At 41.5% G+C, this 12,455-nt stretch overlaps 1 protein-coding gene across 1 annotated transcript in view; it reads right to left on the minus strand.

Moving 5' to 3' along the window:
- Nucleotides 1-299: 299 nt before the first annotated feature.
- Nucleotides 300-12,455, minus strand: part of rtn4rl1b (reticulon 4 receptor-like 1b) — a 139,605-nt gene continuing 127,449 nt past the window's right edge. Inside the window, exons 2-3 of the mRNA XM_069712423.1 lie at nucleotides 3,578-4,029; nucleotides 300-3,151 (exon numbers count right to left, since the gene is read on the minus strand). Coding sequence (XP_069568524.1) covers nucleotides 2,261-3,151; nucleotides 3,578-4,029 — 1,343 coding nt within the window. The 3' untranslated portion in view covers nucleotides 300-2,260. The remainder of the gene's footprint in view (nucleotides 3,152-3,577; nucleotides 4,030-12,455) is intronic.

Raw genomic sequence — 12,455 nt, forward strand, 5'->3', positions numbered from 1 at the left:
GGGCCAATATTTACCCGGTAATTTGTACATGAACCCTTGATAATGGAAGAGGAGAAGTGTTTGCAGGAGGCAGCTCTAGTTTAGCCAGGAAGGTCTGATCAGGAAAGACACATTGCAAAGTACAGCAAAGATAAAGGGGTAAACAGGGTGGGGTAAGAGCTAAAAGTTACTGACAGAATCAATTTCTGATTTAAAGGAATTAAAAGAAAGCCAAGAAATGGGGATGGAGTATAACTTTTTTACTTTATCCAAACAAACCAAGCCTTAAATGCAGCAATAAACAGACACAGACTGCCATGTTAGACATAAGAAGATATAGATTTTAATATCTTTATAAACATTTTTGTACTGTTGTTCATCGATGATAAGTTACAGAACAATTTAATTATGGCAAAGAAAAAAAGATGAGTAGGCATACAGTAGAACAAGAAAGAGGAAGGTGAGAAATTGTGCATTAACAAATCAAAAGCTTCTAAAAATAGAACATGAAAATTACGTAAAGAAATCCACGAAAAAAAACTTCAAAACTTGAAATCCCTCCTCCTGACAGGAGGAGCAGAAAACCCTGTTATCATCATTGATGTCACTGATATTGTTTTTCTCATAGTAATACAGTAAATGATTATTATCAGCACTGCGAGTAGTCCTTGTGTCTCCACAGTACAGTTCACATCATTAATACAAACACCATCTTATCAGTACATTTAAGGGAGGCACAAAAGCTCCAGACGTACAGCAAGATGTCCCGTAATAGTCCATCTGCCCATCTGCATTTTACAGCATCCCCTCATTACTTCACGAGCGATTGTCTTGGTCTCAGATCCCCCACATCCATGGAAAATCGCATCAGTTAATAAAGAGGCATAATCCTCGCTGCGTGATCCCAGTTTATGCCATGCTCCAGTCAAATTGTCCTTTTAATCGTTTATTGATCACAAGAGTCATTTAAGGTACGCGCACATTTTTTTTCCTAGAGTCTTGTTCTTGTATCTCTTTGAAGTTAAGCGATTGAGGGGAAAAAAAAAATGCAGTCCTCACATTCTCAATGAGGGGACGGAGGGGGATCAGTTCATCTCAACCTCACCGGGAAACTGAGAAAACCCCATTTGACCCTTGAACTCTAAGGCTCCTGTCGGGCCCTGCAGCAGGGATTCATCGCTAGGTCCTTTTTTGTCTTAGAAAAAAAAAAAAAAAAAAAAATCAAAATGAACAACATCGGACGCGAGATATAGACAGACTCTTCATTATTCACAGCTTGATCTCCCAGAGACACACATTGTTTTCCAAGCAAAAGAAAGTAGCAGATGGCAGTCGTCATCTTCTCCAAATAACTAGCAGCGTCATCTTCAGTTCAGTTGCACGGAGGGGGAAAAAGTGGTGTAAACAAAAGCGGTCAGAAAAGAGCTGTGTAGAAATACTGTTAGCAGAAAGTATAGTACCTGAAAAAAGCCAGCATTACAGAGAGAGTCGGTGTTACAATTTGTTACGGCATCGTACAGTGCATGAGCTTACTGGTTGATCTGTTTTATGGCCTTAAAATGTCTGTGGCTATAGATTTTCACTCTGTAGTTACAATGGCAAATCCCTATGTCTGATATTGATCGACAACTCATTGCGATGCTTACACTGCACCTCCTTTGTTGATGAGAAACACCCAATTGTTGTTAGCAGGGCTGCAACATAAAAACTACATTTGGCAGAATAGATGGGAGCGAAATAAAACTTACACTGGAGGCTTTACAGATGAATTGACATTCCATTTATACCTTCTATACCAATTTACAAACTCAAAATTAAAGCTCGATGGAGCATTTGAATACCTAGCCTATCTGTTTCGGAGCCAGCGAGCTAACGAGTTATACCTCACTTGCTCTGTCATCTCTTACTCTTTTTTTTTTTTTACCAAATTTGGGTCGTCTGAGCTCCAGTTGAGTGAAAAGCCAAAGTGAACAAAACACATAAGACACCATGACGTACAGTGAAATCATACTGGCATTGGCAGTGCAAGCTTGGTCTGCAATTCCCCTTTTCACCATCATCAGACCCTCCGGTTTTTGTGAGTCTTTCTCTTGTCGATGTTCGATGCCTTGATTCCTGTTTCAGTCTGAACAGTAAAACTCCCTGCACAACATTTACACATATAGTCGCACTCACACACATACATTAAAGACACACGGGCCTTGTAGTGCAGGAGCAAGAGAGGGTCTGAGAGCTGTGTTTTTCTTTTTTGTGATTAGCATTTCGCTAAACCCTCTGAAGGTCAACGGAGAATGTCGGTATTTGTCGCTATCAAGGCCACAAAGAGGGCGTAGACATGTAGTAAGGACTTGGATAAGGTTGCTCTATTGTTGGCTTGCTGAACCCCACTAGGGGGGCGAACAGTGGTCCGGGGGGTGCACTTGTGCTTCCGCCGTGTGACCGTACCATCTGGGGACGTGTGGTCATGTTTGCCCCCATCTGTGAAATCCGGGGAGGAATCCTCCTTGTCTACCATGACCTCTTTTGAGTGGTGAACCTCATTGTCACCCTTCCCTTTGCTTACCCTGTTACGAGGCTTCGTGCAGTTCCGAGAACGGCCGGGCCTCGACGGGTGCACCAGGTGGGTCTGCCCTCCAGAGCCCACTGCTACGCCCCGATTCATCGACGGATTCACCGTGCCAGATAAATTGTTAGTCTGGGCTCGGGACTCAGAGTTAGGAACGGTTGGTGAACAGTTGGGGAAGTCCTCCATGCGCAGCTCCTTGAGGTCTTTCCCGACCGTGTCAGCCGGCGCCTGGCAACCCACCGAAGACGTCGAACCCCGGAAACGTTTCAACCACTCCCATAGCGACAGGGCCTTGCAGCCACATGACCAAGGGTTGTCGTTGAGGCGCAGGTATTCCAGGGCGGGCAGCATGTCCAGGCACTGTCCGGACAGCTCGATCAGTGAGTTGTTGAACAGGTACAGGGTGGTGAGACGTTTCAGGTCATGGAAGGCCAAACGGTCGACCCACTCTATCTGGTTTTGGTGCAGGAGCAAACGGTCCAAGGCTCGAAGACCTCTGAAGGTGTTCTGGTTGAGGCTCCACAGACGGTTTCCATGCAGGAACAGGTGGCTCAGGTTGTGGAGATCCATGAAAGTGTCATCCTGCAGGAACTTCAGATGATTATCCTGAGGAGGTGCAGAAAACATGAAATTACAATGTGGCAATACAAAGTCCTGCCATGTTTATATTCAATGCGTACATTATTGCACTGTATTTCTGTACCCCCGCCTCTTGTCGACACGGCACAAATACAGTTTGTGAATCAGCATCATGCTAACTAATGTTAGAACTGCTGTTCAAATGTGAGAAAAAAACAAGTAATCTGAGATTTTCTGTTCAAATTCTCAGTCAAGAAACACATGTTGTGTCGTGTTTTCAACTGGAGCATTCACAAAATGCATTGTAACATTAGCTTGTAATTCAGTGCACAATATTTGTTGCTATGTTCATTTGTTCAGGATTAAACTATGCATGTTGTGTTGACTGAATTTCGGTATGTGTTGGTTCAAATTAGATTTTCACAGTAATCGCAAACGGTGTACAAAGTGTACCTGCAAGTAGAGATACTGTAGATTTCTGAGGCCTTGAAAGATGTTATTTGGAAGTGAACTGAGCCCACATCGGTACAGGTGAAGCGCATTGAGCCGACTCAGCCCGTGAAAGGTGTCTTCGGCTAAGGAGCGCAGGTGGCGGTTGTCTCCCAGATCCAGCTCCTCCAACAACGTGAAGCCGTGGAAGGTGGAGGGCTCGATATACGTGATGTTGTTTAAGTAGATCCAGAGTGTGACGGTGTTGGAGCTGAAGTGGCCCCGCAGTAAGCGATGGATCTTATTGTTCTGTAAGAAGATGCGTTCACTGTCGGGTGGGATGCCTTCGGGGACAGACAGGAAGTTGTGGGCTTGGCAAGACACGGTGCTGGGTGCTGTGTAGCAGATGCAGTGACGGGGGCAGGACCAGGAAAACTCGAGGCCACAGAGAACCAGCAGGAACTCCAGCCCGCAGCCTGTGTACACACACATACAAGGGAAGACACAAGAAAAGGAAGAAATTATGCAACTGCAGCATTTTGATTTGACATTTAGACGTAGTGCCTCTGTGGGTAGTTAAAAAGGTTAATTATGTATGAACGATTCAAAGTGATGCTAGAGGATCTTTGGGGCTCCATTTGCACCTAAAGGGGGGTGTTAAAACGCTCTAAATGACAATGCATAAAAGCTTATGTTAAGGAAGTACAGTGTCATTTTTAGTGTGTTAGTCTTTGTTATTTAGCAGTAAAGCTAAGGCTGCTGGAATTTTTGTTTGGTTTGGTTTGCAGCAGTTTAAAACATGTATAAAAGTGTCAAAACTGCCTGGAGTCCTGGATGAGTGAAGTCGTGGGATCATTTAAGTCATCAGAATTTATCCACTGAAGATCCTGAATATTTCACTCTGTACCACAAAAGTCGACCATTTGACCATGAAAGCCTGTACAAAACTTCATGTCAATCTGTAAAATTTTTGTTTTAAAATTTCAGTCTGGACAAAAAGGCTGGACAGGCCAACATTTCTATATCGCTTGCAACTACTGTTGCTAAAAATGAACATCATATTTTGTACTGAAACCATACAATGGACAGGAAACAACAACACAAACTCTGTAGCGGAAAGGTTTAGATTTTGCAAATGAATCCATCATCTAATTCTGTGCCAATCGAGGACGAGCGCTGCTCATCTGTTTTATGTTTGTTGTCACAAAGCAGCTGGTGGCACAGAGCGCCGTGACCCTCACAGTTTACAGCCGATCCACTGAGTGTGTTTCGGTCTTCTGAAGAGAGCTATCAACAACACCTGCTTCACCGAGATGTCTCTGTAAAGCTGACTCCATCCCCACTGCAATACTCGAGTCTCATTCAACACATATGCAGCTTTTTTCTTTTTTTTTTAAATTACCCTTTCCAATATTGTGCCGTCTTCGGGAGATGAGCTATTAAGAGTCCAATCCCTTCCCTGAGTCCACTGGCACTTCTTTGCAGGGAGCAGAGGCTGCGATCAGTCCGTTTGCGTTGTTAAATGGGGAGTTGAACGCTTATTTTAAACTCGTAGTAAACTGCTCTGAGGCGTCTTCTGATCGGTGACATGATTCCCCAGATCCGTGAGATGCTAGATATGACTTATCCACAGTCTCGTCTAAAAAGAGCACAGCTCGCAGCCCATCGTGAAAGTTCCATCTGACAAACCCTGGCTGTCTTCTCCTCAATTTAATATTCACGGCGTGGTGGAGGCTTGATTCACTGCCTCTAATCGATATGCCTCTGTTGCCTTATACCTCACCCCGTAATCCTGCGTCTTTTATGCTGGAAATTCAGGAGCTGAATTACTCTCCACCGAGAGACAGGCCTATTTATCTGAATGTATTTTCTTGCCAAACTGTGGCTAAGCTGTGACATTCAGCGTCTGACTCCACTGACCTTTAACAGTAATTCTCTGTGTCTCGTCGCAGAGCTGGAGCACGAAGCCATGTGTCACCTGAACAGGAGTGTGCTCTCTCGGGCACGGATCTAATCCTATTTGTTAAACCCTGCCACTGGGCAACAATGGAAATGCATGCATCCTCCTAAACCAGAAATATGCTCACTAAATGAGGCGATTTTTCACGGTTGAACACTGTCGAAAGGTTGACTGTGAGTGTGTGTTCATGTGTGCTGGTATGCAGGTGAATGTCTTGTGTTTGAGACCATGAGGGAACGACAAAAGGCCTTGTTGAGGCTTCTGATGATCCGCATGGGGACATGGATCCTTAAAAAATTTACCAGCTAGACCCAGATTTGTCACAAATAAGAAAGCTGTTTCACCATTACTCACTCGGCAGGTGTTTTATTTTTTTTCACCTCAGTTTTCCTCTGTGCTTGCCGTTTCCATGAAAATGTATCAAGCACGGCACCCACTGAATGGGTAAATAGGTGAAAATGTTTTGCATTAATATTGGGGAAATAAAGGTTTGCTTCATTTATCAGACAAACAAGACAAGACATTATACATTTTACTCGTTGCACTTTGAGGAAAATTTGTCCTCCATTATACTTGAGATGCAGCTCTCTAACCCTTTAATTTGGTATTGTTTCACGTTATTCATCGATTGACCCTCGCAGAAGAAGCAGTTTGTAGAGGAACTCGCAAAATAAAACAAACGGAAACCTTACTTTTGTTTTTATATTTGCTCCGAGATTATACCGATTACAATCTCTTGTCTTTGCAGGAATTCATCCAAGAGATTGCATTATTCAGAAAACTGATCTTCTCACACCAGTAATTATTTTTGAGGCCTTAAACTATTTCCATTAACACCTTACTTCATGCATGTCTTCAGTGAAATTAGGTAGCAGATTTCTAACAGGAAAATTATCTGAGCAAGCGAGAGACAGAAAGTGATAAGCGTGATATACGGGGCAAAGCGAGAGAATGAGAACGTAGATGCTGCCTCGATAGCGAGACAATTTGAATCAGTGATCTGCTAATCATGTTGGACACATAAGGATGCGCCTCCTTTCCTCTCTCCTCAGCTTGTCAGGACAAAGTAATAGATTCTTTACCCTGCTGCATTTGTTCTTCTAAAGTGGCTGTTTTTACCACTTTGCCAAATATTGTACATCTATTAACAGAGAATAAAGTCATGGAAGGTCTTCCTCTATTCTTTCACCATGAACTTTGCCATAAAAATATTCCACATGAAGATTGTGTGTCAGAGAAGCTCTTAACACTGTTTTCAGCCACACTCAGGGCATGTGTGAATGATGTGTATTTACACAGACTGAGGCTTTAATACTGATCTCGGCAGTATTTACACCACTGAACACTGCATTACATACAGATGTTAACAAATCCAAGCGTGCATCACATAAACACTACACGTGGTTTATTGTATTTCTCTGTGCATAAGCCTTCTATGGATGCACAGAGATATATGTTCCTGAACATCAACACATGCATCAGCTTGCACAATGAAGGAGGTGGATCATGTCAGTGTGACAAGCATTAAAGGCTCATTGACTCTTGCTTACAGCGCTTTGAACAGGAAGACTGCTTTTCAACACAGAGGAGAAATTAAGTATTATGCGTGAATGCTTTCCTTAAAGGAAAATGTAAAGAAATTAATGTGTGTCATAACACCATTATGTGCTCACGCAAAAAGGCATTCAGCTTACATTGTTTTATATAAACAGCTCTGGACATGGCGGAGCCTATATACGCCAACAGTGCCTATTGGAATTTGGCAGAATAAAGGAGAGGCTCTGAAAGACAGATAATGTGTTTTTGGAAAGGAAAAGGCGCAGCTATTTCTGGTAGGAGTCTCGCCTGCGTATTAACGCTCTCGTCACAAGTCTCTCGCCTCCAAATCTCTTCCCATCGAGTTTCCTATCACCCCTCTCCCTCCCTACTGGCTACAGATGACAAGCTATGGATGGCTTTTCAAGGGGAGAATCACGTTTAACCCCGTGACACCACCATCACCACCAAGTTTCCCTTTCTTAAAATTTCTTTCAGGGCGTAGAAATGGAAATAGATAAATAAGTGACTAAAACAGAATGGTGCGGGTCCCCTGATAGACAATGAGAAGGGACTGTGGAGAATATCAATGAAACATAGTTCACACTAGATTTGCCCTCATGAATAACACATCTCTGCTAATAGGGGAGAAATGGTACGTCTGTAAAGCTGCGTGACTCTGCCCGTCATTAGACTGGACAAACTCAATTTCCTGTGTCTCGCTGAAGACGCTGATAAGCACCCCTGTGTTTTCGCTGCTGCTATTGGATGCTTCTAAATAACTCGCTCCGCAGTCAAAAGGTGCTCGCAATCGTGCACATGCTCACTGTGGGTAATAATGGTAAACTAATACATTTGATTATTGATTGAATGGGCCCATTCTTCTTGGAGCATGGCTTTAAACTTGCCTTTCTATTTCTCTGTGGACAACCACTGTATGTATTGTAGTCTGTTTGATTTCAATATATATTATAGATCTGTGTTACAATGCTGATTTGCACCTGTATCTTTGTGTTATAAAACTATATATTATATATAATTGAATTTATGCTGCAATAACATCCCCCAGTGGCTCCACTGGAAGTTCCCCAGATAATTCTGAACCACTTTATTTCCTGTATTATTAGTTTTCTACTCCCATTTATACATAATCGATGTCTAATTTATCCCAAATCTACAGTATGACATAGTATGATTGGTGTGACTGCACTTTTCATCAATTTTTTTAAGACATTATCTGCAATATAACTTTCAATATTTGGGTGAAGTCCTAATTTTTTCAGCATATCTGATCAGTTTATATCTTTTGTTTTATATGCATATACATATAGTTACATAATGTATCTCTTGTACATTACATTGTAAGCATCATTGAACAGACTTGAAAAAAAATCAAGGAATCTTGACTGGAAAACTGGAAAGACTTATTGTTTTTAAATGATGAATTTTGCATGAATGAGTTTCTATATTAGTTTTATTTCCTTGGTTTCACAGCAAAGTGAAAAATCCTTTGATTAGAGCATCAGCCCCTGATATTTCCAGTATGGGTCAGTTATTGCATATGAATTCGAATTAGCAAGGTTGTAAGAAAATCAGAAATGCACAAAGTATTTATTGTTCAAGGATAATGAAACTGCTATAACAGCACAAAAATATTACTTTGACTCAAGCTGTTTCTCATTAGCATTTTTAAAGACTTCCTGTGTTGACTTGTTAAAAGTCCTGATTAATGGCATTATTCCCTGACTGAACAGCAGACTCACACATGAATACCCCTGCAAACATCTGTGATCAGGGAACATTTGCCTCTGAATATTTGTTTTTTTCCCCCCTTTTTAACAGTTGACTGCAGAATGTTAAAGTTTTTGTGTCGTTGCCATTTCTCGGCTCCTCTGCAGGCAATATTGCCTCATAAGTTCACTTGGCTCTTTTTCAAGAGAATGGAAGGGAAATGGGTGAGAACAATCAGTTCTTTTAAAAATGCAGCTGAACAGAAATATTTCAGAAGTTCATTGCCTCGCTGCGATTTTCTTCTAGTGTAGAGGCTTCAGTAAACTGAGCGATGTTTCTGCTTGTACTGGAGTAGTCACTGGTCTTATCATTTAGCTCATGTTAGTATGTGACACATAAATTCGGTCAGAGCTGATAGTGCGATTGGTATATATTTTACTTCAGATCTTTTTTTTATTTATATATTCACCTCATCGTAAAACATCATAAAAATACTTTTCAGTGCTTTGGTATTGTTCAAATGTTCACTGGTTAAAATGATAATGCACAAGCTGCTTTCCGGATCGCTCATGTTTTTGCTTTTGATTTACAATTGGCTGTCTCATCGCTGCGATTTGTTCCAAGTGTTCCAGTGTGACACAGTGTGTTCTGTGGAACTGTAAACAGTCAACCCTCTTCAATGATGTCACTACTTCCAGCACATTATTCAGAATTTGATGACTCTTCTGTCGGCTTGGCTTCCTTTCAAGGGACATGAGCAGCTTCATGTTTCTGATCGCAGACTGACCGCAGAAGTAAAGACAGCAGGTGAGAGGTGAAGCCCGGTCACAAAGCAGGTTTACATAGACAGTACTGAGATATGTTGGAGTCAAATAGACCAGTGAGTTTATCACAATAAAGACATGGATAACCTTCTAAGTGCAGCAGTGTCCGGTCAGTCAGTTTGCTTTTAATAAATCTATTTAGATTTGAAATGGACAAAGTGGCAGAGGAGAGTAAACTATTATATTATAGGTTTGTATAGAAAACAATGGAGAGGTCTTTCTCCCTTGACAGTGACGACAGTTGCAACTGAGAGTCTCATTGGTTTTAGTGCTGCTCAACACACAAGCACATAATAGGAAGCAAAGCAACCGGAAGGGAGTTAAATATAAAATAGGCAGAGATGCTGTGAGTGACAGCAGAGTTTCTCAGGTTGAGGATTCAGAGGGCCTAAAAATAGACTGAGCAACAAGCGGCACCACATAGAGCATATACAGAAAGAAAAGGGGAGATTTATTGGGAGTGTTCAAGTGAGTAAAGCTCATTATTTCAATGATGGATATTAAAGAAGCACAGCAGAGAGGTGGATGGCTGATGGCGGAAGCTTTTCACAGATGTTAAATACGGACACTTTAATTAACAGATTTTAGTGTCGATAAAATTTTCATATATTCAGAGCCACATTAGTACCTACTGGTGTTTTACTTCCTCCTTCAGAGCATTTTGTTTACCAGGGATACACATGCCATAAACCAGGCATGCATGCACACATGGACCACAATGCACACACACACACACACACACACACACACACACACACACACACACACACACACACACACACACACACACACACACACACACACACACACACACACACACACACACACACACACACACACACACTAACATAAAGCGCACACACCATCCACGCACAACTATGCACACACACACACACGAGCCAAATCAGTGCCATTGGGAGAAACACTACCAGCCACCAACTACATTCATTCATCATAACAGCACAAAGCCAAATGATTCAAATATATTGCACTCCCTCTGGCAGTGTTGCACTGCACTGGCCAAACTAAACTAATGGTTGTACCAAACCTATATAAATCATCCAAAGCATATCCATATGTAGTTCATATACTGCAGTTCTGTTAAAGTGATAGAAAGCATTTATAATTATCTTTTATATTGACGGTCTGCGGCTCTCAGAGGTGTTCAGGAGCTTCAACTCTTCAAAGTTAGAGAAATCTCCAGTCGGTTTTACAGTGTAAAAGGATGTTTGGTGTCAGTGTCATGTCACAAAGTACTTTTACTAAAACTCATTTGTGTTGTTACGACAACATAAGGCAATGAATAAAAGGACAACTACATGTAGTACATATGAGAACTCGGAGGGTTCTTTTCTAGTTGTTAAAGATGACTGAAACACGGTGGTGGAAAGTAACTAATACATTTACTCAGGTACTGTTCTTAAGTACAATTTGTAAGTACATGAGTATTTCCTTTTGTTGCTACTTTATACTTCTTACGAGTCGAGCAACATTTCCTCCACGACCAATGTGGCAACTAAACCTTTCATCATGACAGTGTTGTGGATGTCAGTCAGTCAACCAACTAAGATGTTTAACAGCAATTAAATCAACATTTTGACTTCTTCACTGTTTTTGAAATAGCTTGAAATTCTAAAAAAAAAACATGAAGTGTTCTGAGAAGTAAAACTACTCTGCAGCTCTTTGTTTAAAACCTTTAGACAGGAGATTAACCAACACTGGATTTTTGTTGAAATTTAATCTGGTAAACTGATTATTCAAATCTGACTGGTCTGCAACTGTACGACTCACATTTCACTGAAATTCTGGATTTAGGTCTATTGGGGTAAGCAGCAATTTGGTCTTTGATTCAATTATACATATTGGGAAAATATTGCTTAATTAAACGCACTTTTTTACATATATAGCATTCTACTCACACAGGCTAACATTGCGCTGCCAGTGCCACACACTTGATATTAGAGTTTTAACACTTTGCAGAGTTTTTAGCTGATTTTATAGCTTTCGGCAGCTGACTGGATGGTTGTCAGTCTGCCTGACTGGTCCGGTTCATGTGTCTTGTTCAATCATGTGCGTGTATGTCAGTGACAGATTGCAGCACAGCCAATCACCGCGTGTCTCTGTGAGAGTGACAGCACGGTTGTAGTAATGCTGTGTGACAGCGAGCAGACAGACGGAGAGAGAAGCAGCAAATGACAAAGATGTGTCTATATTAATAAGTTACTAAACCGACTCTGTCTTACTTAACAAAAAAGTTAGGGCTGAAGGAGGAGAATATCTGTGGGAGGTTGTTGGAGGACTAACTGTGCACATCAGGAAACATGTTTACTCTATGAACCAGAGGACCCTGTTACAAGCCTTGTGTTGGCAAGCATCTGGCCAATGAAGAATCTAAGCAAGGCATTGAATCATTACCAGCTCTAGGGCTGCTGCTCTTTAACTGACCCTGCGCTTTGATGTTTCTACAGCAGAGGCCAAGCAAAATATTGAAATTTCCCCATGGAGTCAATAAATTAACACAGTGTTTAGGAAAGCAGTGCGGGACTGCGACCAAAACTAAAACTAATGTAGTTCTCCCTTTGGGATTCATGCAGCATCACAAAAATATACTAAGATATCATTTGTAACATTCCAATCGGCTTAAAGAATGCTGATGTACCCTACAATTTGCCTCAATCGACCCTCAATGTCATATACCTGTCTTCTTAAACCCTATAATCCTGGCATTGATGGGCTGAGGGAAGTTTACTGCATGACCCAACGATGTCCACGTGCTACCATGAATAATTCCACATTGTTTCTGCACAAATATTCAATGCGTTTTATCTACTGAATTGTTAATGTATTTCTG

This window comes from Brachyistius frenatus, unplaced genomic scaffold (genome assembly GCF_029030835.1).
Source record: "Brachyistius frenatus isolate BFR_SWC_R1_liver_20210118 unplaced genomic scaffold, ASM2903083v1 Contig_109, whole genome shotgun sequence".
Lineage (NCBI taxonomy): Eukaryota > Metazoa > Chordata > Actinopteri > Embiotocidae > Brachyistius > Brachyistius frenatus.